This window comes from Channa argus, chromosome 3 (genome assembly GCF_033026475.1).
Source record: "Channa argus isolate prfri chromosome 3, Channa argus male v1.0, whole genome shotgun sequence".
Taxonomy (NCBI): domain Eukaryota; kingdom Metazoa; phylum Chordata; class Actinopteri; order Anabantiformes; family Channidae; genus Channa; species Channa argus.
The window spans coordinates 9,230,746-9,256,923 of record NC_090199.1 but is presented as its reverse complement, the minus strand read 5'-3'; the positions used below and the strand labels follow the sequence as shown (position 1 = coordinate 9,256,923).

Genomic DNA, 26,178 nt, shown 5'->3' with positions numbered 1-26,178 from the left:
GGCACAGCGTGGTGGAGCAGCTTAATAGTATGAGAAGTGAAAGAGACGGAAAGTTATGAGCTCAGTGGGTGAAAAACAAGGACTAATTGGGGACCTACAACAGCCAGCAGGTCATGACTTTGCAATTCATTTATAGTTTTCCCATGCTGAATAAATGAACATTGAGTGGGAGAGAGAGTGAGGATCTCTTTCTTTTACTCATGAGGCACTTAAACCTCAGCTATAGATTAGTTAATGCCCCCCCTGTCAGCCAAGACATGAAAAAAAAGGAGCCCCTGCTGGCAAACACTGAGGCTGCTGTGCACCTGAAAATCTACAGTCATTATAAACTTGCTACTTTCAGGGTCCTGAAACGTGCAAAGCACTTTATTCATTTTCATTAATTACAGCAGCTTGTGGATCTACTTTGTATAGATTTTCTTTCAGAGAGCTCCCAAAGATTCAAACTCAAATGGATCAGACGCAGATCTAATTAGGCAGCAGATGTATGCAAGGCCGTGGCTGCTCTGCTGGGAGTGCGTGCATGATCTTATCATTGTTGGTGTTGCCAGCCTTGTCGCTCTAGTTTTGCTCTCAAGGGAGAGCGAGAGAGAGAGAGAGAGGAAGGTTCAGAGCCTTGCATGATGGTGGAGATGAAGAATAATGACTTTATTCTGTGATAGACCCTGAACCCCCATTTCAGTCATGTTAGTTTGTTGGTTCTTTCATGGGCGACTCGGTTTAAGTTTTTCGAAACATTGACTTGCTCCACTGTTTACCAGAGGCCTCAGCTTCCAGATGATTTTGTAATTTCCTAATATTTTAAGGATTATCTGCACAGACAACGCCTGCCTGCAGGAATCGATTGTGTACATATGAATTGCATGAATAGCTGTTTTTCCACATTTTCTCTTTTTCTTTCTTTTTGCTGGTTTACATTCTGCATTTTCCTTTCCCCCTGTTGCACCTCATCTCTGTCTCCCACCTTTATTGTACTCCTCCTCCTGTCTTCTCCCAAGCTTACTCGCCCTCACACACATACACTTTTTCTTTCTTTTCACTTAAATTTGACCTGCCGAGCTTCATATTCCACGACACCCTGTCTGTTTGCATCACTCTGATCCAACACCCCTATCGTTCTCCAAAGACGTTATGTTGTGAGACAGCATACCTGTAGAGGAATTCTGCCAATAGTGCTTTACATCAAGCCGGTCAGGCAGTAAGGCAGTTAGCACACAAGTCCTGTGGGGGGACTACCAGAGTACAAAATGGCTAAGTGAGGAAAAATGAATGAGGCCTGTTATTTCGTTGAGTATTAAACAATAAGCCAGACAGACGTGGTCATCTGGAATCTGGATCTCTGACACAACTTCCTGTCCGCATTCCTTTTTTCTTGCTCTCACTCTGTCGATGTTTGTCTCACACACTCGAAGAGCGTGTTTTAACTACAAAATGCCACCATAATGAGTCTATATATACTCAAACATGCAAGAGGACATATTTGCCGCCATTTTAGATTCCAACCCCTACTCCTGTTGCCCCCCTTCCTCTCTTCCATGCTTCCCTGTTCTATTTTTAATCATTTACAATATTATACAGTGAAGCGTCTTTCTGCTTGACAGGAGCTTGGGATGACGCACATGGGAAGCTTGGGGCAGTGAGATCAAGTAAAACCTAATGCTCATCCATGGGGAACTATGCACATGCATCGTGTAGAATGCTGACTGTGGAGTGGGAACTATTTGATTACGCGCACACACACTGTACACGCGAGGCAGCAGCAGGATCTCGAGAGGTTAGCGGCGCTGTCTGGCGATGAGAAGTTAGCCACGTTCAATCCCAGTTGGGAGAATCAGAGCAGGAATATGAGAAATGCTCTCCTCTGAATGCAAGGTGCTCGCAAACGAAGCGCTTGGTTCACCATAGCTACTCCGTGGCCAGTAGTGGAAGACTGTGTTTCTCAAGCAGCTTCCAGCTGTGAATGTGTCAGATTGTGTGACTGTTAAAGCAGGGCACTGATGAACAACAGAATAATGTGCCGGCTCAGTCCATCCTCCTCAAATAGAATAGCAACACAGAGAAAGGAACAAACTGCTCTGCTTATTTTCTGCCTTCCTCTCCCTTATCTCTATATCTTCTGTTATTTTATCAGTAATGAGTCTTGAAACTGGGCACAGTTCACCCAATGGGCAAACAAGCAGTCGACTCAATCAGAAAACCTCGTCACTCCCTATAAGCCAACTGGGTGATTCAGTTGAATAGCGTGTAATGAAGATTGTTATGGCAGCCACATGAATGTCATTTGATGTAGCTTTGTGAACACTGCACCATTCAGCATTAACAGACCCCTGTCTCTGGGTTTAGTGAAGTGGTTTATCAGTCACACACAGCACTGCTCCACATCCACACTTGATGAATGCACCATTATAAAAAATAAGGCTTTTAATAACTACAAAGCGAAGAAGGGAGGCCATTGCATTCTAAAAATAATCCTGAGGTTAGTGCCGTGCTTGCAGTCTATGTGAAATTAGTAACACGGTTCAAAACATGCCAGGACTATAATACAATGTACTTTTGTTTGATGATATCAACACATTTTTCAAGTAGAGGTGTCAGAATTTGGAGAATGTCAATGATCTGTAAGATGCATAAGGCATGTGGGAACTTTGCTACTCAACAAGCGGAAGTAATGGATCATGCAACCAATGGACATTTCAAAAAATATTTCCAAAGGAAAGTAGTCATGTTACCTCAGGGGTGCAGAAGACATCACACCTCCTCTTCCTCTCACTTGCCTTTGTGTTTTTATTAATAAAATAACACCTTGTCTACAGAAGCAATAGTGTGAGCAACCTGTTAGCAACATCTACAGTTCAGTGTGTGTGTGTTGATGTTTTTCTGTTATTGATGTTGCACATATGGCTGTAGTTACTGGGGAACGATTTAAATTTTTAATAAATATATTATTTTATCTTTTTTTTGCCTTGCATTTATAGAGAGAGAAACCACTGACAAAAATAAAAATTCAATGTTTTGTTCACATCGGACCATTTAAAATCTGTAGTTCTTGAGATATTAATAAAGAGGCATTGTTCTTTATTCTGCGTTAGAGAAGCTTTACCCTACATTTCCTCAGATACCTGTACATTTTCACAATTTGCTTGCAGTAAGTTGCTTTGTCCCTTTTAATTGTGTAAGTGCATGTAAAGTTTTTTTTTCGGCCTGCAAAACTGAAACCGCTAAACGTTTCACTGAAACAGCCTCCAGTGTATCCATGTGTTTGTTACCTGCTGAACACCTGACAGTATTGATGACAAACCTGTGGTGCATTTAGGAGCCAAAGTGGAAAATATTTCCAGAAGGATTCAGTGGAGAACAGTAAGAACAGTGAAGTGAGATAGATATCCAACTAAATTAGATGTGTGTGCGTGCGTGTGCTCAACCATCCACATATTCAGTACTTATTGTTGTGTAATGATATACTGTTATCCAACAGCCAGTCCTATCACCAACTGCTTTAAGAAAACACTCACTCATCCGTTTAATTCAGTCTAATCACCAACGAATTCCCATTATTTGGTCCCTGTTATGCAGCCAAAGTCCAACGTTGTTTCTCTTTGTGCCTATTTTGTACAATGTAAAATCACTTAATGCAGTGTCTACTTTATCTAACTGACTCCATTATGGAGACTTGTGTTGTTAAGAGCTTGAATTGCAGAGAGTGTCATTAATTGCGGCACTTTGATCTACCTGTAGAATTATAAGAGCACAGGGATTTTTTTTTTTTTTATGTGCTTTTCGATAGCATTTCTTCCCAGTTAGTAGTGCAAATGTGTTCTCGAGAGGCAGATTTTGACACATTCCTAGTGGCCTGTCATAATTGTAAAATAATTAGTTGAGTCCTAGTGTCCCTCTAATGAGCAGGAGCTTAGTGGGTGAGGTTTCCTCATCACAGTATGATTTCCTTTAATGACCCATAAACACGCTCCCTGTCATTATTGTCTAAATGAGAGCATTTTGTCACACTTTCAGACACATTCACACATTGCTTGGGTTCATTCCAGCGTTCTTTGGGTGTCGTCCAAAAGCAATAGGAAATTATGTAGTAGGAAGTTAGATGTTCACGCTGTTCAGTGCTTAGTGACCTAGTCTAAATCTCAGTTTCTCGGTGAATATGAGAATGAACTCGTGTGGCGTGTACTATTATGAAGAAATAATCTGATAAAGTTTATGAAAAATATTACAGTGTGATAAAATGGTAGATGCGAGTAGATACATTCGCTACTTTGGGACATTTATTAAACCACTCCTTCCTGACTCTGCTGCAACAGTCAACTTAATATCTTATAAATCCTAATTTTAACTAGAAGTGCAGTTAGACAGTGTTATTTTGCTGTGGCTGCTGTTCACACACAAAGGCAAGTTTAGCAACAGTTCCTTGGTCATAATTGTCATAACAGTACAGAACTTTTTGCTCTGTTTCCTCCGTTTATGTGTACGTGTGACTATAGGATTTGTTGTTGTCCATCCTACTTAGCAGACTACACATTGTTCCATCCCAGCATGACCCCTCTATCTGCTCGGAGCACTCTTCTTGTTCTTGTTAACAGCAGTGAACAGTGAGAGCATGTTAAAGCTATAACAGGCAACTCAGTGCTAGCATGAAACCCTAAATCAATCCACTCAGCTCAGCAAAGCCCTTCCTCTCCTGCACTGAAACCGCTTTGCTCTGCTCTGCGTGGTCCTTCAGATAGCTGCTTTATATGAAATGAAAACAAAAACATGTAAGAATGCTGCAGAATTTACAAATCAGCAGCAACTGTTCAAAATCTTTGACTGGTCAGTCAATGTGCTGTGCTGTTCTATGAGACGGGGTCACGGGACGCTTCAACAAAGCTTCAACTTCTCCACACATAGTTTGGGAGCATATTTCTACTTAAAAACTAGCTTTAATAACGATGTAACTAAGAATGGCATTCAAGAAAGTGTCTATTAAGAGCTGGTCCCAGTAATATTAATAATAATGCTAATCCATCTATTATCTGTAGCCGCTTATCAAGTTCAGGTGGCAGGGGGCTGGAGCCCATCCCAGCTGTCACCAGGCAAGAGCACCAGTCTATACCAAGGCCAACACAGAGCGACGTACACAGACAGACAACCATTCACTCTCACATTCACACCTACAGGGATTCTAGTCTTTAAGTAACCAAGCATGCATGTTTTTGGAGTTTCACACAGAGAACATGCAAACTCCACACAGAAAGGCTTTGGGATTTGAACCAAGAACCTGTGAGGTGGCAGTGCTACCCACTCTTTAAATCTCTGCTGTGAGAAGCCGTACAGCTCAAATACAGACACCCTAACAAACAATCTAAAAGATGCTGTGGTGATCATAGTAAGTTTAGAAGCACCTGCAACAATTTCACATTATAATGTAGACGTTTGATTCATTGTTTGTATGGAAAGTCTCACTTAAAGCTGCTTTAATGCTGAGAGGGTCAAGCCTTTACCGTGGGTGTCTTTTAACAAACTGCAAAGCAACAGTAGAATGCGGTGTTTCCTTCCCTAGTCATTTCATTTGTTGCTATACCACAGCAGTCCTTTGACATTTCTTGACAGCAGCGCAGTGCTTTTAATAGTTAATTGTGAAATGTTATGTTCGAGGCAACCAATGTGCAGTGCCACTGTGGGGAGGGGGCTGAATGAAAGTACAGAACGTACTGGTGATTCAAGTGTATCAGGGGGTCATATGACCATCAACAACCTCCTCAGGCCAATAGCAGTGACAAGGACCACAGTGTAGATGAAAATATTTTCTTTCCGAACGAGAAGAAAATGTTACATAGCATTTGGTATTATCGTTAAATAACACATACGTTGGAGCAAATGGGATCTGAAAAAGCAGGGAAACCACATGAATATTAGATGAGTGATACAAATTTGCACTGGAAAAAGCATGTTTATTACACATTTGTAATATGTTGAAGCTCCTTCATACTATATACTATATACACGTTATTGTACAGAATCACTGTGCAGCATTTACTCTCAACTAACGCTGCATCTTGACTTGTTCACGCAATGTATATTCGGACTAGATTTGATGTAAGCAAAGTGGAGACGTCGCTTACATTACATGGTAACATCAGAAGAGACTTTAGCCCACAGTGTTCTCCTGGGATGGGAAAGCTGCGTGAACTGGTTTGGAGAATCACATAGCGGTTGGTAAACCCGCAGGGTTCGAGTAATAATGTTGCCAGAGGATGTGAACAGCTTTCCTACTGAGGGTAAGAAAATGTTTAGAGAGCTGTGCTTCACATTGTAGTGAAAGCACAACATGAGAATCTGTCCTCCCCTTCTTTTGTAATCCAATTAGGCCACAGAAAGGCGGCAGCAGATGATGTCAGTTATTGTGCATAGTCTTAAATACAGTAATTGATCGTTCATTCATCATCTGTGTCCATTAGTTCCACATGAGCTAAATCATCCTGTCAAGAGTCCAAATTACTGCTCTGTTCTGTAATTTCAGGTCGGGTTTGGTGTGTGTGTGTGTGTGTGTGTGTGTGTGTGTGTGTGTGTGTGTGTGTGTGTGTGTGTGTGTGTGTGTGTGTGTGTGTGTGTGTGTGTGTGTGTGTGTGTGTGTGTGTGTGTGTGTGTGTGCTCATTATTCCTCACATTGTGGGAACGCATTCCTCACATGGACCAAACCCTGGTCACTGCTGTGTACATTTTGAAATTTTAGAGTCATTGTTTGGTTTCAGGTTAAGACAAGTTGTGGTGACAGAAAGTCTCCAGGAAATGAACAATTAATAAGTGTGTTTACACGCACTTATGTAACCAGGTTACTCTGAGAAAGCACCATTCTCGGGTAATCAGGGAAATGGTGTACATGCACTTACGAAACCTGGTTACTGGAAATTTGTGTAAACTGCAGCAGATGAGTAGCTTGATTTCTCCTCCACCTCAGATTTGTTATGACTCACAGATTTGAATTGTTTAAGTGCTTTCTGACCTTCTGTTTTCTTTCAAATTTGTCTTTCTTTTTTGCTGCATGTTTGCATCTCTACAGAGTGACGGAGAGTCAGTGGAAGCGAGAGACACAGCTGATCCACAGCATAAAATGCCTAAAAAAAGATCACATGTGGAAAGCGACGTATTTCCACTTCTGACACTCCCTGTTAGTTTCATTTCCAGACTTTGGGTTAAAAGGCGAGGCAGCATCTCTCTCTTAATGAGTTCTCCTTCTTTCAGCCTTTCACTCAGCTGCTTGTTCCCATCTGCAGCCTTTTGTCTTGCACATGCGCTGCTGTAGGAAGCTTATCTGAAACCCGGTGACACGTAGACATGGCAGAGAAATTAGCGTTTTCCACCTGGGGTTTTCCTTCATCAGGTTTTCCTAACCCCCTGCACCATTAAGGGAAGCACAGCAAAGATGTTCTCTTGAAACTCTGGAGATGTTAGACAAACACTACAATCATTTTCATGGTGTTAAACACTGTAAACATTCCTGCAAATGGGGAGAAATAATCACCAGAGCTTTACTCAAATGAGGGAAACAGCGTGATTTCCCCAGGTACGTGCTAAGGCAAGAGGAATCGACCACAGATTAACGGATTAAGACAACTTTGCAGATAACTGTAAAGGGCTTATCACAACTGGAAGTAAACAATAAGGAATAAAATTCGTATGAAAACGGTGCACTCTGGCACTCATACATGTACACGTACTGAGTCTGACTCTTTTGACCCTCTTACAAACTTAGGAATTGTTCCTCTTTACTGTATAATCTTATTACCTTAATCAGATATTTAACTTATGGTAGTCATGAACTCACAGTGTATTTATCATTTGTAAGAGACTATGAAGACATCGTCACATTAGCGCCTCTTTTATAGACATAGGCTCAACCACAATTTTTGTGTGAGCAGTGGAAAGAGGAACTTGAATGTTATGTTTCTCCTGCTTACCTCAACTCCCTCATTCAGGTCTACAGTCCCTCCCGTCTGTTGCGCTCTGTCAACGCACGGCGTCTGGTTTTTCCAGCACCACAGAGAAGACACCATCCAAAACTCTTCAGCTCAGTAATCCCACGATGGTGGAACGAACTGTGCACGCTCACCAGCCTCACTCCCAATATTCTCAAAGCTGCTGAAAACAGAACTCTTCCGCACCATCTTATGCGCTTAAATCATTTTTTTTAAAACTTCGTTTCTGCTCTTACTTGCACTTGCATCTCATGAAACGTAAACACTTTTTCTGATAGGACTTTGCTTTGATGTTTTCTTCTTGACTTAGATTTTTTGCTGCCTTGTACCTCACTTGTAAGTTGCGTTGGATAGAAGCGTCTGCTAAATGACTAAATGAAGTGTTATGGTGTGTTCACACATGTATTGCTAACACTAAACTCAACAGCTTTAAAGCCTTCAAAGGTCACAGTGTAAGTATATGTAACAGGAAAACATTTCTTCATATACAGCAAATTGGCACAAATAGTTTCCATCACACAGGCACAAACTTTATATAGACCCCCTTTGTCGCAACAACTAACACATTAAAGACTCTGTGTAACTGGAAATAAGAACAACAGAGAATTCGGATGAGGACATTGGTTCTGTAGAGAAACATCCTGTCTGTCCTTTGTCACCAGCTCAAAATCTTGAGTAAAATAAGCGGCTGATTATAATCAGCTGATGATAATTTTTTAATAATGCCTTGGTGGTCAAACTGCTTGGACAAATATTTTGTTTTGCCACGCAACAATTTTTTTTAAAAACTGAAACTATTTATAGTGGACGCTCTAGTTATGTTTGTAAGCTGCTAATATGGTTCAACCCCTACAAGCAACAAGCCAAACTCAGATAAGTCAAGGTCTCTTCCGTACCTTCCAAAAAACAGATCAAATATTGTGATTACGTCTCCTGACAGCGTAGGTTTTGTTTGGGTCATTCTTTCTACCACACCAGCTTGTTGATGTCATTGTTGCAGAACACTGAGGCGTAGAAAGGAAGAGATGAAGAAGGTTTGTATGACATGTTTACACATGATGATTATTATTCTGTGCATTTTACTGCCAGTCAGTGATGCCTCTTTCCTCACACAGATACAGCTTCTGTGTGCATGTGCACGTGTGACAGCACACACAAGAGTTTTGATATCGTCTTCATAATTATGAGGGGAATGGCGGCAAAGGATGTGATGTGACACATGGATGTGGAAAATACCAGTGATGCACAAAAAGATAGGGGGGGGGGGGTTAATAGGGATTAGTGAGAATATGACATTCTGGCTGCTCTGTTTGTGACTTTGAAGCAGAACTTATAGGCGTAGTAAAAAAGGAAATTAGAGGGTGCGTCCAAAGCTTAGGCTGAGGGTGACACTCGTAAAAAATGATAAAAGAAGCTGTCAACTACACTAACAAAACACAGCTCATCTGTATGAATCGCTCAAAATTGGGATATGTAAGTCTGGGAACAGAGAAGAAGACATTCACATAGTAGAGAAAGAATGCAAACTATGGTATAAGGAGATTATATTGAGCTCTTTCAGGTCAATTGGGGTCAGATAGGATGATGGAAATAACTGCTGCACAAACTAATCATATACAATAAAACTCAACAGATGCTAAAGTTCCAGTCTGACCTCAATTTTCCATGGGAAAAGCAACAATATATCAAAATATACAGAGATTGTTGACTTTAGGACAGTAACTCGTGACATTACTGTAACACAACCCTGTCTCCAGTGCATACGTAAAAAAATATACTATGGATGTAGTAATTAAATTGCACTGTGAACATTAACACAGCGCATAATAAACAGTGCGGCTGTTAATGTAGAACCTGAGGCTGGTAAGAAAACTGGCTCCATTGTCTGTTCTCCTAGTGAAACAAAATGCAGGTTTCCAAGCCAAGAAAATCTGGGTGAAGAAATGAAGCTGGATAGATGCTCATTCTATAAATACTGAGAGTAACTCCTGTGAACTCCAGCTCTGACACACATCACATATTATCACTCTAAGGTAAGGTGGTGCTGAAAGCATTGGGGCGATCAGTAACAAGCTTCGTACAGTAACTGTTGATTAGTGCAGCTCCAAGATGCTTAGTAAGTTGTGGAGACAGATAGAGGTGAGGTACTGGTGAAAACACCGCTTTGTTGGTTTCTTTCTGCCCAAAGTTGCAAAGCAGCTGTCATGAGAAACAGGGTGCAAAGAGAACACACACACAAACACACACACGTGTGTGAAACTGCCTCAACCACTATAAAGTACATTGGTTGTTTACTGAAAATAACTCAAACTAAGCATAAATATTTGGTACTACTACTGCTACTAGACTATTCTAGAACTGTATTTCATTAGATTTATGATAGGAAATCGCTATATATGTTAAAATATATTGTGTGTCATTGATTTCATGTACAAATGCTCGTAAATTTTAGGTTCACTTCAGCTCTGTTAACAGTCGGTGTTTTCCACTAAGTGCCCAAGTTCACTGTCAGTTCAGGAAGTAATGTGAATGTCAGAAAGCACAGTGAACAATAAGGGTGTGAAGGTCAGGGAGGCTGATGGATGTTCAAAAGTTGTACTAATATTTGGCCTTTTATATCAGCACAGGTTCACTTCCTGCCTCTGTTTGAGTAGGTTATTCGGCTGTGACCACCATCTTTGCGCGTTCAGGAAGCACCGCGGGGAGACTCCCTAACATGTTTTACAGCTTCTTTTGATTTTATATGTTTCATTTATAGTTGCCTTAAAAGCGTAACCAACAGAAGAATGATCCTGTTGTTTAAAACCAGTTTCACTTTCACTAATATTTAAAGCCAGAGATGGCAAAAGGCCAAAGCACATAAGTTATTTTTACAACTAGTGTTTTTTTATTGATTTGGCCTAAAGCTTTTATTTTTATTATATTTTTGAATCAAACGCCTACTGTACTACTAATATAAATTAAAATGAGTTAAAACAAATAGAAATAAATATATAACGTGTGTAAATAATATTCTCAGTCATAACGTTCTGAACTGAAGCTTATCTTTAGTTCTTATTGTACGATAACTTCAACTTGAAACATGATTGTGTTCACTTTATATGAGTGGCACTAACTCCTCGTTAAATACTAACTATTCTGCGATATAAATGACATAAATGATATCAATCCAATCTTTGATCAAATGTTGAATGATCCTGAGTGGATGCATATAAACATTTTTTTCCCTAATGTGATGTGGGTTTTAAACATAGTTCTGCCTCTAAACAAGCCTTATGCCAAAATAGTGCACTCTTATCTAAGTGAAAATTGCTCATCAAGCACTTATTGGCAAAATGTGTTGTCTATTCAGTTTACGTCTGTGTTGTGTGGCATTAAGGTTTCTCGTGACTTTACATTGGGCTGCCAGTGAGTGACGGAGTTGTACCCAGTTGTCTTGTTACAAGCAGAACTGGCTCTGCTCAGTAGTTATTAAACATGGCTCCATGTGATGATCTAGAGCCTTGAAGCTTTTTGTCATCCACTAACCTGCTGGAGCCTCGCTCCATGTGATCGTCTGCAGACAGTACCTCCGTTCAGCTCTACAGTAGCCCTCTGTCTTCTGAGCTGGATGCGTCTGCTCTTGCGTAACTGACATGACTTTTGTTGTCTTTCTCACCAATATTTACTTTGTCTTTGGGAAATGAAGCAATATCTGGAAATGAATCCAGAGATGTTTGTTTCCATTTCCCGGTTGAGTTGAATATTAAGTCTGTTGAAGCATATATCGTTAAAACAATAACCAGTACAAGCAGGAAAAATAATCTAAGCTGCGATAATGAATGTATGAAGTGTGGCTTGAACTGTCATGGAAGCAGGTGTTGCACAATTAGTTGTCTGGGGTTTGTGTGTGGGTTTGTTTTTGAGAGGGACACAGAGACAGAAAGGCAGTGGTCACTGCAACACTGTACTCAAACCAATCCCATGTGTCCTGGTTGAACTTTAAGTCTGTCTTCCCTTATCTGGGTCAACCCATCAGCCCCCTGCCACTCTGCTCTGCCTTTCAGACAGCTACTCTACCCCTTGGCCTGGAACTGTGTCTGGAATAGTAAGACAGAATGAAAAGGGGGTTAAAGGGTCTTTTCCTTCGTGGCTGGGACAGGTGTGTTAAGAACACACTGACATATCTGTTGACAGAAGGTAATTTGTCCAAATTATGTCCAAATGTGCCTCCATTTAGTTATTTTAACTGTGTGTGTGTGTGTGTGTGTGTGTGTGTGTGTGTGTGTAAACACAGTAATTCATACACAACTGCCAGCCTTAGACCTTTTGGATGATTGCTATTGTTGTGGGCAAAGCGTAAATGTGTGTGTTTATTTGGATGAAGCCTCAATTTTATAAAAGAAAAATTCTTAGTTTGATTGTTAGGATTTGATTTTGAGAATTGCTGCTCTTTGGGGTTTTGTGAAAAACACAAGGTCTTTATATGGTACAAGAATGTAGTGTTTTCATGTCACCAGTCAAAATAATACTAACAGTAGTAGTAGCGCTGTTATGCTTTCCATCCCTCCATTGTCTGAACTGCTTATCAGGGTTATCAGGCTTATCAGCACCAACCACTCCACCACCGTGCTGCCGCTGTTATGTTTTCTAAAGCTCAAAGTAATTTAAGCACAATCTCCCAAACCTGAACTACAATGTACAAAAAGGTTGCTCATCTGCTGTGTCACATGAGTGACAGGCTATCAATAGGCTTCTGTAATAGTGCTGCATTTAAAAAAAAAAAAGTCAGCCTTTATTGATAGCAACTAAATGCTTCTTCAGGTTGTCACTCAGATCTTTTGGTGTCACAAAGTTTCCCTCAGGAGCAGCTCACTAGATGTTGATGATGACTATTATTATTATTATTATTATCGCTTTTGCATCTGCGAAGAAGAGAAAATCTGCCAGCAGTGGCTTAGTTCATCAGTAGGAACAGCCATGAACAATAGCACTGAACCCAGCAAAAATCCAAGTTGCAGGGCAAAATAGAGAGGATGGACTTTTCCCTGGACTTTTAATATCTTTTCTTAACTAATAAGCAGTATTGGTTCTTGGTTGTATGTTTGGTCAGCCAACTTTGACTAGAGATGTGCTTTTTATTTTTTTAAGTCATAAGTAACCACTTGTCAACAAGTCAAGAAGCTGCACAATTTATCCTCATACTTGAAAAACTACTTAATTACCTAATTGATTCACCATGATCTCTCCAAAGTGATGTTAATCATGTTGTTACATAGGAAGAACAACAATCCAATTTTTGTATACTCTACAATCTTGTTATTAATGTAAAAAAGCATTGCCATTAGTCAGGGGATGCCCAGATAAAGGTACTGTGGATAACAACCTGCACCTGCCACATTAAAGACTAATGGACTCAAACTCTGCAGAAATACCTTTATTCAAACAGCACTTAGCTTCAAATCAGCATGATGCTATTGTTGTCCTGCTTTCTTTCATAATCTTTGGTGGCAAAGCAAAGTCTATGCCACAGAACTGAAAAAAAAAAAGGGGTTTTGGGCTTTTCTCTACTCTGTAACAGATGCTGTAGCTGATCCACAGAGTGTGGCTCATTGGGGAGCAGCTGGCGTACTGTAAATCTCAGCAGCACCAGCAGCTACAAGAGCTGTGGCCGCATGGTTCACCCAGCCCACAGCTCCTCGGGGGATCTAAAGTACAGTATCCCCCCACTCAGTGACCTGAGATTCATCCGTTCATCAGTTTGATTTGAAAAATCAATATTTGCCCATCTATGACTAAAGATGATGATCCTGGTGCTTAACTCAGATAGTATGGTTGTGAGGATCCAGGAATATCCATAATTCCCAAGCCTGCTGTGACAAACAGGTTAATTTCTACATGCTGTTTTGTCACCAGCGCACGACATGTGAGGACTGTGTTAATCAGATTGACAACATGACAGTGGACAACTTGTCTAAGGGGCTTTATCTGGAAGACGTGACTGGTCCTGTCAGGCTGTGTCAGGCCAGCAGCTGTGGGGGCCTGGGTGACATCCAGTGTGACACCACCCGTGGTGTTTTGTCATCTCTGCTCCCTGACCAGAGAAAGTGAGGGTGGCAGACAGGTATTTTCACAACACATGATCTTCAAAATTGCCGCGGTGGCTGTAAGAAGAATCCCAGCAATTTTCCGATTGAGAATTATATTTATGGGACTTCGACGAGGCTGGCATCCCTGTACCAAAGCCCAGAGGACATTATGACAGTGCTAAGTCAAACAGGAGCTCATTAATCTTTCCTTAGCTAAAAGCAAAGACTCTATCCTTACTTAAGATCTGAAATGTTGCTGTTAGCAAAATTCCTGTCGAACCGGAGACATAGAGTGCAGCACTGTTTTTTGAAATTGTGCTGCACAAAGGGCATTTTGTGTTAATTTGACAGTATCTTGCAAAGAATCTCCTGGCCAATGGCAAAGCGTCCTCTGCTGAATGAGAAAATTGCAGGAGAGAATAGCGTTAAACATTCTCGTGTATCATGAGTCAGGAAATACCCTCGGATTAAAACACACACAAAGTCCACAAAAAGAAGCATTGAGCTGGACGTTTTAATGTTTGTGTGTGTTTTTGTTAACTGTGGGAATCAACATTTTAGCTTATGACATTTAAATCGTCTCAAGGCTTCAGCCCTGCTGCTTATTGAGACTAAAATCAGGCTGGCAGTGCAGAATGCTGCGCCCCGCTCTGCAGTTTCAAGTTGGCACTTCCCTCACAGAGAGGGCACTTGAGGTCAGTTTGTTAAATCCCTTCTTTCCTTTGCCAGAGCAGGGTTAGAATGAACCACTTCGGCCTAAATCCATGTATGAAGTGGTTTGTTTTTTCACTCTTCTCTCAGCAGCTGAAAGCAAATGATCTGTACAGTAACAGTTCTCTCTGCTTTATTGTTTACAGTATTTGTCTTTCTGCACTCATCCAGACTGTTGAAAGAGCCTCTGTGAGAAGAAATGAGATTATATCTGTTGAGAATCTCATCGTCCACTCCTGTCAATGTCTTCATTCATAAACACAATATCCACAAATCCAATAGTGACCTGGGGACATAATCACTCTGCTTCTTTAGATGGCTGTTTTCATTCTTACATGTGCCCAACACAGAAACACAAACAAACAAAAACTTATAACTTATTATATACTCCCATTCATCAAAGACTCATATTTGGTCAAGACTTTCAAATTTCTTGGCAGTTGCTGATCATTGAATTGCATGTGTGCAAATAAAGAAAATTCAAGAGAAGAATGTTTTTAGAGGGTAAAAAAATGCAGAAATATAAAGTCCAGTAAAGTCACTAGAATGCACAGACACAGTGTGATAGAACACACTGTGTTCTATCACCTTTCCTTCTAATTACATGTCATTGAAAACCGCCTGGCTGCTCTATTCTTGTCTTTGGCACAGACATTTCGACATCCATTTCCCCCCAAAACAAACTGAAAATGTATTTGTTTCACCCCAGAATAAGCTTGAAAGTTCAGGCATTATATCGACAGATAATTTCCCTGCTATTCTGCTATATTTATAGTTTTATATCACCAGCCAGTTTTTATAAACACTATTACAAGCAGAACTTGCGATTATGAACTTGCTTTTCCCAACATTGTTTATGTGCACTAGCTGGTGATATAATACTTTATTAAAACAGAAGGAAAACTAAGTCATGACCAGTTTGGCTTTTCATTCATTTGATATTAGTTTTGCCACTTTACCTTTACACCTTGAATTTTAACAATACATTTCCCAATCTACGGTACATTGGTCATGTACCGTAGATTGGTAAAGAACCAAAGTTTTTGCAATTATACATTGAGGAATATTCTATTTGAACTGTGTTTATGCTTGGAAAAGACCCAGTCATGACATCCCCACCTGTTACCAGTTAACCTGCTTCATTTTGGAATCATTCCTCAAAATTACTTGTCTATTTTAGTCTAGTCTTATTTTTTCTGTGCAAACCAACTTGCAGACATCAAACTCTAATTTTGCTTAAACTTTCGAAACACACTTAAACTGGTCAGTAAAACCACTCAAAACCTCTTTTTTTTTTTTTTTACTATTGCCAGATAAAGGTTCAGACAAAGTGACCAAATCTCTCGTTGCATTTTAGAAACTTTTCTGGGGTTTGTAATATGTTGAGAACTTTAATAGGACAAGGCTCCGACCAACACAAAGTACTAGGTCATGGTGGAACCATCAGTGAATAAGTACAGTAAGTGTGTCAGCTATATTTGTTCTAAAAGGTTTGTTGTAAAAGTCAGATGGGTGTGGTCACAATTCAGTCACAATTCTGGTCTCATACCATTAATACGTACCATTGCTGTCAATGCTACTCCTGCTGTGGTGCATGACTCTTTGTCCTTCATTTTTGTCAATATCTATGTCACATCCCATTGATCCACTTGGTATGCGCTGAACCCCAGGAACTTGTTTTGACACCACGCATTCCTATGTGTACTGTGTGCTGAGGCAGTTTGAAATGAGAGATCACAGACAGAACACCTCTGCTTGCCTTTGCCTTTTGATGGTTGAAGAGATTTGAGCAATTTTGGGGTAGTATTTCAGGTTGCCAATAAGCACTTGTGGAAATGCATTTATTTTTTATTTTTTGTCTCTTATTACAGCATGTGCAATAAAAAGCCCACCCTTGTTCTGCCTCGTGTGTTTGGAGGAGCTTTTTCCTTAATGAATATTCTATCTTGCACTTTACATGAAAGCAACAAAGTACAATTCAAGGTCAGAAAAATACCCACATCATTTAATGCACCTTTCATTAGTCTTCGATTGGAAGTAGAGCTGCTTTTAAAATTCAGAGTGTGACAGATAAGAGAGATGCATTTGACTGTACATGTAGTGTCATAATCAAAATTTATATATTCTCACTTCATTAAAATGTATTCATGGGGTGGGTTTTCAGACATTAACATACAATAAAATAAGCATTCTGCAGTATGTTCTTACATGCCTTTGCTGCACATTCATGGTGACCTCAGTAACTTCCCCTGACATATCATGCAATTAAAACCGACCGTTGACCACGGGTAATTAAACGCCCGGTTCATTAGTGCAGCCAGGACATAAGGCCACAGACAGTCAATGCTGGTGTTTTCAGGCTCCATCTGCTGCTAACCTTTTATAATATATATACGGCATAAGATCCACTACTAATCTGCAAACAAGTCAGAATAATCATTGCAGCGGCATGGTGTAGTTGGTAGACAGTTGTCTGTAAAGACTGACAGGAGGCGGATGTCTTGTCGGTGCTTGTCTTAGACTTAAATTGGAGCTAATGCACAATTAAAGAGAATCATCATAAGGTTTGTCAGTTCTGTGGCTTGGCCAGTGTTTGTGTTGGTGTCTTTGGGAATTTAAACACACGCTGATGTCTGAGTGGACAAAGTGCATGGGAATTTCTGTTCTTATTTAATATGAGGATACAAACCAAAAAGGAGTTGCCTGATGAATATCTTTTTTAAAACTTAAAAGCAGAGACAAAATTTATGAATGAAGAGGAGCAGAGGGCCAGAGCTTAAATGATTTGTTAATAAAGTCGATGAACAAGTAGAAGCAAGAGATTTACGAATAACATAGACTTCCTGACTGCACTTATGCTAAGCCCCATATCAAATTACAGTTCTTCCATATCACCACATTGGCTTCGGGACATGAAAGTGACAGTCCTTGTATGACCCAGTAAAAGCCAGGTCTTAAATCCCTTTTAGAAATCTGTGGAAAGACCTCGGCATAGCTGCTCACAGACGCTTCACTTTCAGCTTGACTGAGTCAGATTAACTGCGTCCAGAAAAATGGGACAAAGTCCTAATTTAGCTGTTTCAGACTGATACAGACTACAAGGTGTCGTTACTGCCCGATTTAAAAATTTGGTGGGCGGTTAAAATTAATTTGGATGTGATGCCAGCATTTAAATTTTAAATTGTAGTAACAACATTCTTTGCTACTCCGTTGCTACTGCTGTCCATAATCCCTGGGGACCATTTACGACATGACCTCATCCAGGTCAAGGCGGGTAAAAATGAGTGACGTCAGTTTAAAATCCTGTAACGTGGTTATTACAGTGAACCATAGCCAACAGAGGCCAAGGGAGCCCCGTTAATCACGGTTGTTCACACACTGTTAAATGTTCACGTTTGGCAGCAAGCGAGAAGAGCAGCCTGCCACACAACATACATACTTTTTTTTATCTGCATATTTGTGTGTGCGTTAAGGCATTGACATTGTAAATTGTGAACTGCACTGCAGGTCAGCTCTCGGTCTTTTCTCATGCACGGATTTGCTAAGCTGAACAGCCAATCAGAGTGATCCCTCTTCCCAATGGAACTGCTGCCATTTTAACTTGCTGAATCATCTGAAAAGATGACTGGGGTCTGACTCTAGTGCCAACGGTTTTCATTGATTGTAGTTTCTTCCTTACTGTGTGCATTATGTTGTTTTAATGCCCTTGTTTAGTACTGTTTGCGTTTCTATCAGTTTTCAATCATTTTTTAAAGTACTTTAAATTGCATTAACCTGCTGAAGAGGCGGATATTTGCCTTCTTCAATGTTGTCGAGAAAGTGACTGTTGGATTTAAATTATTAGGTTTAATGGATGTTGCTCTGTCTCGGTGTCTGCTGAAAAGGCAATGCATTAGTTGCAGAGACTTTTTTATGTGTGTATATATTTGACAGCCTGGTTTACCATCTTCAAGTGGCAAAATATCCATAACTGCTAATGCAGCCATGGCTGAAATCCAACACTTTTAAAGCTAATTAGAACCTAACCATTAAATTTTTTTAAGCACACTTTGACAATTGGACACTATAGTGCAGTGGGTCTGATACTGACAGGCTAAACATCAGTGCAAAAATGACATTTTCTCTTGTGCTGCAGTGATTGTAGAGATATACACTGTGCTTAGTTCTCATCTGACATGGAGTAAATGCATCTTGTCATCTCTGACAAGCTCCATCCAGGCCTGTCAGTAAGTCCCATAATGTGTTGTTTACTACTTTTCATGCAGCACACACCTCCCATTCATTACTCACCAGCATCAAAAGCTCCTATGTGAAGTGCACACGCACAAAATCCGCAGGAGAAACATGCACGTAGGCACATACAGTACACGTGCAGTACAATGTGAAATTCTCAATTTACAAAAACAATTGCATGTCTCTGATGGATTGTGCTGCATATTTACATGTTTAAGCATATTTGCAAGTCGTGTACGCCTAAAGTCCTGCCAAGCAAAACATCCCTTAGCTATTTTGGATTTTGTGAGTGCACTATGAAAATGAAAAGCCTTGAACCTTGATTGCAAAGATGATGTGCAAAAAGATCTACGTACCAGAACACCTTATATATTTGCCAAACAGTAAATGCTTTTTGTACTATACGTTCCCCCGCCCTCAAACCAAAATCTTTCAGAAAGGTCGGAAATATGCTAAAACAGTTGCTTTTCAGTAGATAATTCCGTCTCCCAGCACTTTCTTTAGCTCATTAATTTGAAGGACATTAATTTTGCTCTGCCTCAGTTGTCAGTGACTCGTGTCTGTTTTGTCCCCAGGGAACATCTTTGTGGTGAGCCTGGCAGTGGCAGACCTTGTGGTGGCCATCTACCCCTACCCTCTGGTCCTCACCTCCATCTTCCACAATGGTTGGAACCTGGGTTACGTCCACTGTCAGATCAGCGGCTTCCTCATGGGCGTCAGCGTCATCGGCTCCATCTTCAACATCACCGGCATCGCCATTAATCGTTATTGTTATATCTGCCACAGCCTCAAGTATGATAAATTGTACAGCGACAAAAACTCAGTCTGCTATGTGATGTTAATCTGGGCACTGACTGTAGTGGCCATCGTGCCCAACTTGTTTGTGGGCTCACTGCAGTATGACCCGCGGGTTTACTCCTGCACCTTTGAGCAGTCAGCCAGCTCAGCATACACTATTGCAGTGGTCTTCTTTCACTTTATTTTACCCATCATGATTGTCACCTACTGCTACCTACGCATTTGGATACTGGTCATACAGGTGAGAAGACGGGTCAAACCGGACAATCGGCCAAAGCTGACACCACACGACGTTAGAAACTTTGTCACCATGTTTGTGGTGTTTGTGCTCTTTGCTGTTTGCTGGGCGCCACTCAACTTCATCGGCCTGGCTGTAGCAATCAAACCAGAGGTCGTGGTTCCCCTCATCCCTGAGTGGTTATTTGTGGCCAGCTACTTCATGGCCTACTTCAACAGCTGCCTTAATGCCATTGTGTATGGTGTGCTGAACCAGAACTTCCGGCGTGAGTACAGGCGAATTGTAGTTTCAGTGTGCACAGCACGCATCTTCTTCCAAGACAGTTCAAATGATGCAGGCGAGCGCCTCAAAAGTAAACCGTCACCTCTCATGACCAACAACAATCAGGTCAAGGTCGACTCTGTCTGATGCAGGACTCAGAGAAATCCTGAGTGGACCTGAATGGATGTGCTGTGAGATTTTAAAAAAAGCAGAGTTAGGAAAGATACCTTATATCTATATCTATATCTATATCTATATCTTAAGATATAAATCTATCTATCTATCTGTCTCTCTAGAGAGAGATAGAGAGAGAGATTTAGATATGTATACCTATATATAGATATACATAGGTATTTTTAAATTGTTGCAGTTGCAAATGTTTCGGTATTCATCTGCTTTTTGTTTTTGTTTGCACTGGAACAACACAAGAAACTGAGAAGAAAAGTCAAACTTGATCAAATTCTCACAGAATTCAAAAATGGACTGAACAAAATGATTGGCACCTTGTCAAAATTGTAAGAAATAATTGCTTTTCAAGCATGTGATGCTCCTGTAATTTGTATTTAGACACACCTGTGGCAAGTAACAGGTGTGTGAGGTAATCACACTTGCAACCAGTTAAAATGGAGAAAAGGTGGCTCAGCCTTTGTGTTGTGTGTCACACTGAGCAAGAAGAAAAGAAAGAAGTGTAAAGAGGTGTCTGTGGATTGAAGAAAAAAACATGGACTTTCTCAAGGCTACAAGTCCATCTCCAAAGATCCTGTTCCTGTGTCCACTGTGCGCAATATCATCAAGAGCTTTACAGCCCATGGCTTTTTGGTGAAGGACATCATGGCTCTGTTTACAGAAAAAGAAATGAGGCCTTCAAAACAAAGAAACACCGACCTTACAGTCAAACATGGTGGAGGTTCAAAGATGTTGTGGCGTTGCTTTGCTGCTTCTGGCACTGGATGCCTTGACTGTGTGAACGATGTCATGAAATCTGATGATCAACAAAGAATTTTGGCCAATCTAGTGGCCAGTGTCAGAAAGCTGCGTCTCCACCAGAGGTCGTGGGTCTTCCAGCAGGACAATGACCCGAAACACACTTCAACAAGCCCTCAGAAATGGTTACAAAAGGCTGGAGAGTTCTGAAATGGCCAGCAATGAGTCCAGATCTGAATCCCATAGAACACCTGTGGAGAGATCCTCAAAGCAGCAGTTGGGAGAAAGCAGCCTTCAGATCTGAATGACCTGGAGCGGTTTGCAAAATTCCAGTCGAGCGGTGTAAGAAACTCATTGATGCTTACAGGAGGCGACTGATATCAGGTATTTTTTCCAAAGGGGGTGCTACCAAATCTAAAGTTACGGGTGCCAATCATTTTGTCCAGTGCATTTTTTTGGATTCTGGTATTAGATTTGACTTTTCTTTTCAGTTTTTTTTTTTTTTGTGTTGTTCCAATGCAAACAAAACAAATAATAAAAAATGTGAATACCAACACATTTGCAACTGCAACAGTGTTCTGAGAGAATGGCTGCATTTTCCCAAAGAATTGCAAGGGTGTCACTATATTTGGCCATGACTGTATCTCAAACAGCTTCTGTCCTCTGAGGTGTCCACAGGCTGTCACACGGTGCTATGTGACCTCTGAACAATTACAGGTTAAACAGGGGTGGATATTATCTTTGTCTTTAATCAGGCACTTTTGTTGGACTCTGCAGTACCTGTAGTACAGTAAATGTACAGTATGAATTCTGTTTTGTTTTCATGTTTACAGTGATATAAATGTATCATGCATTATATAAGTATTTATTTTGTATGAGATGTCATGTAGATATATACAGTAGTAAGATATATCAGGTTCTAGTTAAATGAAGAAAACATTCTAAGAGGCCAATGAAAAATTTCTACAAAACGGCGTTTTAACCAGAAGTTTACAAGAGCAAGTAACCGATTATAATATCTTCATTTGTGACACAAATTGAGTGCAAGCAATGTATGTTGCTGCTGTCTTATTATATCCTGCAATAACGTCCCTCTCATTTGGTGGAATATATATTGCAAACAGTCACACTCTCTCTATCTCTCTCTCTCTTTCTGCCACCTTGTGAGCTCATTGTAATTTATGCATGGATATCAGGAATTGTTCATATGCAAAATAAAATCTGATATTGATGGAGGATCTGTCTTCAAGTTATTTACAAATGCAAGTTTTTTACACGTCTGTGAATTCATGCTGTGAATCGAGTCAATAACCCAAGTCTTTGTTGTCTCAGTGCTGAACATCTGCTTAGGCCTTGGGACATGATCACACTGACCAACTGCCCAAAAAAGTGGGAACACCAGCAGTCAGATGAATGAGGTGGTTGTGAGGAAAAACAACATTTTAAACAGATTATTTAAGCCATTTTATTTTGGATGAAAAAAATGAATAAGTAATAAGAATTAATCCGTTTATACAAGGAAAACTATGTATAATTAACTGGACTTGTACTTAAAAGACACCTTGGCTGATATTGAACTTGCTTATTTTGGATTTAGTTTGAGTAGGACATGTAAATGAATTCCAATAAACGTCCCTCTGACTTCCCTATGTTAAAATATCTCTCATCTTCTAGCTGAAAAATGCCTCCAGACGACATCAGTTGGAGGTCAACCTGGTTTACAGAGCTTCTCCAGATGACATCATTTGAACTGTGATGTCATCTGAAGGAGTTTTTTTTTAATATATTTTAATACAGGGAAGCCAGAGAGAAGTTAAAAGCATTAATATACATATACATCTGAAACTAAAGCCAAAGAAAGCAATTTGATAATTGGTGACTTTGCCCTTAAAACCTATACGCTCAGCTTTTCTAATATGTCAGTATTTTGTACAAATACTTCATAATGTACTGTTCATAATGTACCTGGATTACTGCGGCTGATGCACCAATCCTTTCCTCAGTCTCATGGTCCAATTTACCCTCATTCGTTGATAAGACCCCGACAATATGTTTCAATCCACTCAGGGGCAGCAACTCACTCCCAATCTAAAGGGACCAATATACTGTTTTCCAGCGGACCATCTTGTCCTCATACTGTCATGGCTGTCATCTCAGGTGCTTCACCTGGCTGGAACCCCCGCAACCTATCTGGGCCTGGGAAGACCACGGCATCCCCGCGGAGGAGTTGATGAATCTAGCCGGGGAGTGGGACGTCTTTACTACATATAAAAATCAGCTGCTCTAACAGATTCTAGATCGTGTAAATAGGGTCAGTTTTAGTTGAGCCTATTCCATAAACACACTCAAATTGGCTCCTGTCCTCTATCCGTACTTCTGCCAAGGACAAACTCTGCTAAAAATCTGCCCTAGTAATGTCACAATGGAAGTGAAACCGGTAAATATGATAGGGCTTTAACGGGTTGTCAAGCTTTTTTTTTTTTCCTTCTGCATTATGACTCATGCTGTGTGTGTGGTAGCCCCAAAACAGAAGCTATCAGGTTCTGTCAGCAAACAACGGTGAGCATATAAAATGTGTTGGTGGGCCCTACATGGAGGACTGTGTAGTGCATAGGAGACAGCGCATAAGGGCAGCACGGTCCACTACATCCCTGCTCGCATGTGTGTTCCATAGCGTGCGTGGGCTAGTCAGTTAGTGAAATGCAGACAAAGGCATCACAGAGAAGGGCTCAGCTATGCATTTGAAATCCACTTGGCTTACATAACTGCCGCTGACCATCATCATCAAAGCAAAAGCTCAAAGAGCCTGCTCCCAGTGGACTCCCTGCCCCCTTCTCTATCCATTTAATCCCAAGAGCTGTGTGTGGTAGGAAAAGCACTGAACGGGTTGGGGATGAGCAAATGTAAAAATCCCAGGGATTTACACTGCCCCCAAACAGAGTTATACAGTAATCTGCGGCCAAAGATTTTTATAGCCCAGGGTGAACCAAATGGAAGAGAAAAGTCAGGTGATGAACCGATTTAGGCCATTTCTTTCCCACCGATTAAGTGCAACAGTTGGGTATAAAAGTTTGGATCCCCTTATTTTCAACTGGCAACATAACATCAACATAGCATTTAATGCACAGTTTTTACACGGGATGCCCTTCCTGACGGAACCCTCCCCAATTTCTACCGGGTTTGGGACCAGCACTGCACTATTATCATAATTTTTCTATACCTTTTTTTATATGCACTACTTGAGCATTTTTGTTGCTTCTGATGATTAAGTAACATTTGTACGAGTCAAATGTGCATTGATATACTCAAGATGGCGCCCGTGTGTGTGGCTCGCCATCTGTCGCCCCCAGCTGTGTTTGTGTTTGTGCTGTATTCAACACTTGTCTTTGTCTTTGTCAACTTTACTGCTGGTGTACAGCCGCCAAACTTTTCTGGATCTTAGGCCAAATGCCAACAATCGAGTGTGGATCACACAGGATGGACATAGAACGTTGCTGCCATTACTATCGGGAATTCTAGCGAAGTTTCCCTGCACTCCTGTGCCACCTTCCTGTAAGAAACGCCATCGTTGCCGTGGTAATCCCAGTGGGAGGCTGGTTAGCCTGAAGGCCTGCTTGGTTCATTGTTCTGTTACCTCTCTGGAGGTATGGAGCGGTTCATTGCTTCTTTCCTTCGCGGCACTCCCTGGAGCCTGTCAATGCTTGCTTGGTATTGATCGTCGTTCCTGATGAGCTCTCTGAACTTTGTTTATTCGAGCTTGGCTGCTCTCACCCTGTGCTATCTGCTGTGGTCTGTAGACCACCAAAATACAATAAGGATGTTATAAATGACTTTGCTGACTTCCTGGCAGAGGTCATGTCCAAATATGTGTCCTCCTTTTAATATTCCCCTGTGATGCCCAAACAAACCTATGGCTAATGACTTTTAAACCTTATTGACTCTTTTCATTTATTGCAGTGTGTGTCTGGGCCCACGTAAGAGCGTGGCCACACACTTGATCTGGTTTTATCGTATGGTCTGCCAGTTTTTAATTTGGAGGGCTGTGACGTTGTTTTCTCAGATCATATGCCTGTGGTATTCAATATTTCCCTGCCTTGTAACGCTTTTTAAAGTCACGCGCTTGCTCTCGTGTTTTCCACCCCTCCACTGCTGCTCAGTTCTCAGTCCTCTTCAGTCAGAACTGTGTCATCCCTGAGTCCGTGGGAAACTATACAGATTAGCTCAGCAGCTGCTTTGACTCGATCTGCCAGACTGTATTGGATGCCTCCACTCCACCTAAAAGCAGGCAGCCTGAAGCTAAATCTGAGTCCTGGCTGAATGCTGAGACTCGTGCTGTGAGGCGGGAAAAAGGATAAACTGCAAGTGTCCTTTCAAACGTTGAGACACCGTTGGCATCTTTTGAGTCCACAGTAAATGTTACTAAAAGGAAACACTTTGCTAATGTTATTATTTCTAACCGTCACAAACCCTTTGTGTTGTTTCAGTCTATTGACAAAAGTGTTTTAAGGTTCAGGAGATTGTTGGTTATTTGCAGCCCTTGAGTTCACCTTGTGATGCTCTTCCTCCCCAACTTATTTAAGAGGTTTTTCTAACTTTAGGGCCACCTGTTCTCCCCAATAATTATGGTAGTCTAACCTCTGGGTTGGTCCCCAAAAAATTTAAACATGCCAAAAGTTCAATCCCTCATCAGGAAACCCGTGCTAGATCCACACGTTCTTGCTAATTTTACTCTCCAGCTTTTTAGAGTTAATAGCGTTCTTTAAATGAGCACAACCTACTTGAGACTTTCCAATCTGGTTTTAGAACGTTAAGAAGTTATTCATCTAGTGGGGCTCCCCCTGTAGACTTGGGACCCTTGTCTGAATAATCTGAGATTATTAACCTAAAATGGATACTGACCTGACGCTCAAAAGCCAGATCCGGTCTGTTGTCAGGTCTACTTTCTTCCACCTGAGGCAGCTGACCAAAGTCCAACCCATTC

General features: G+C 40.9%; 1 protein-coding gene across 1 annotated transcript in view; it reads left to right on the top strand.

Annotated features, from left to right (window-relative positions):
• The window catches only part of mtnr1aa (melatonin receptor 1A a), a 29,531-nt gene extending 7,098 nt beyond the window's left edge, over positions 1 to 22,433 (top strand). The window contains exon 2 of the mRNA XM_067499191.1: positions 19,552 to 22,433. Coding sequence (XP_067355292.1) covers positions 19,552 to 20,420 — 869 coding nt within the window. The 3' untranslated portion in view covers positions 20,421 to 22,433. The remainder of the gene's footprint in view (positions 1 to 19,551) is intronic.
• The last annotated feature ends 3,745 nt before the right edge of the window (positions 22,434 to 26,178 follow it).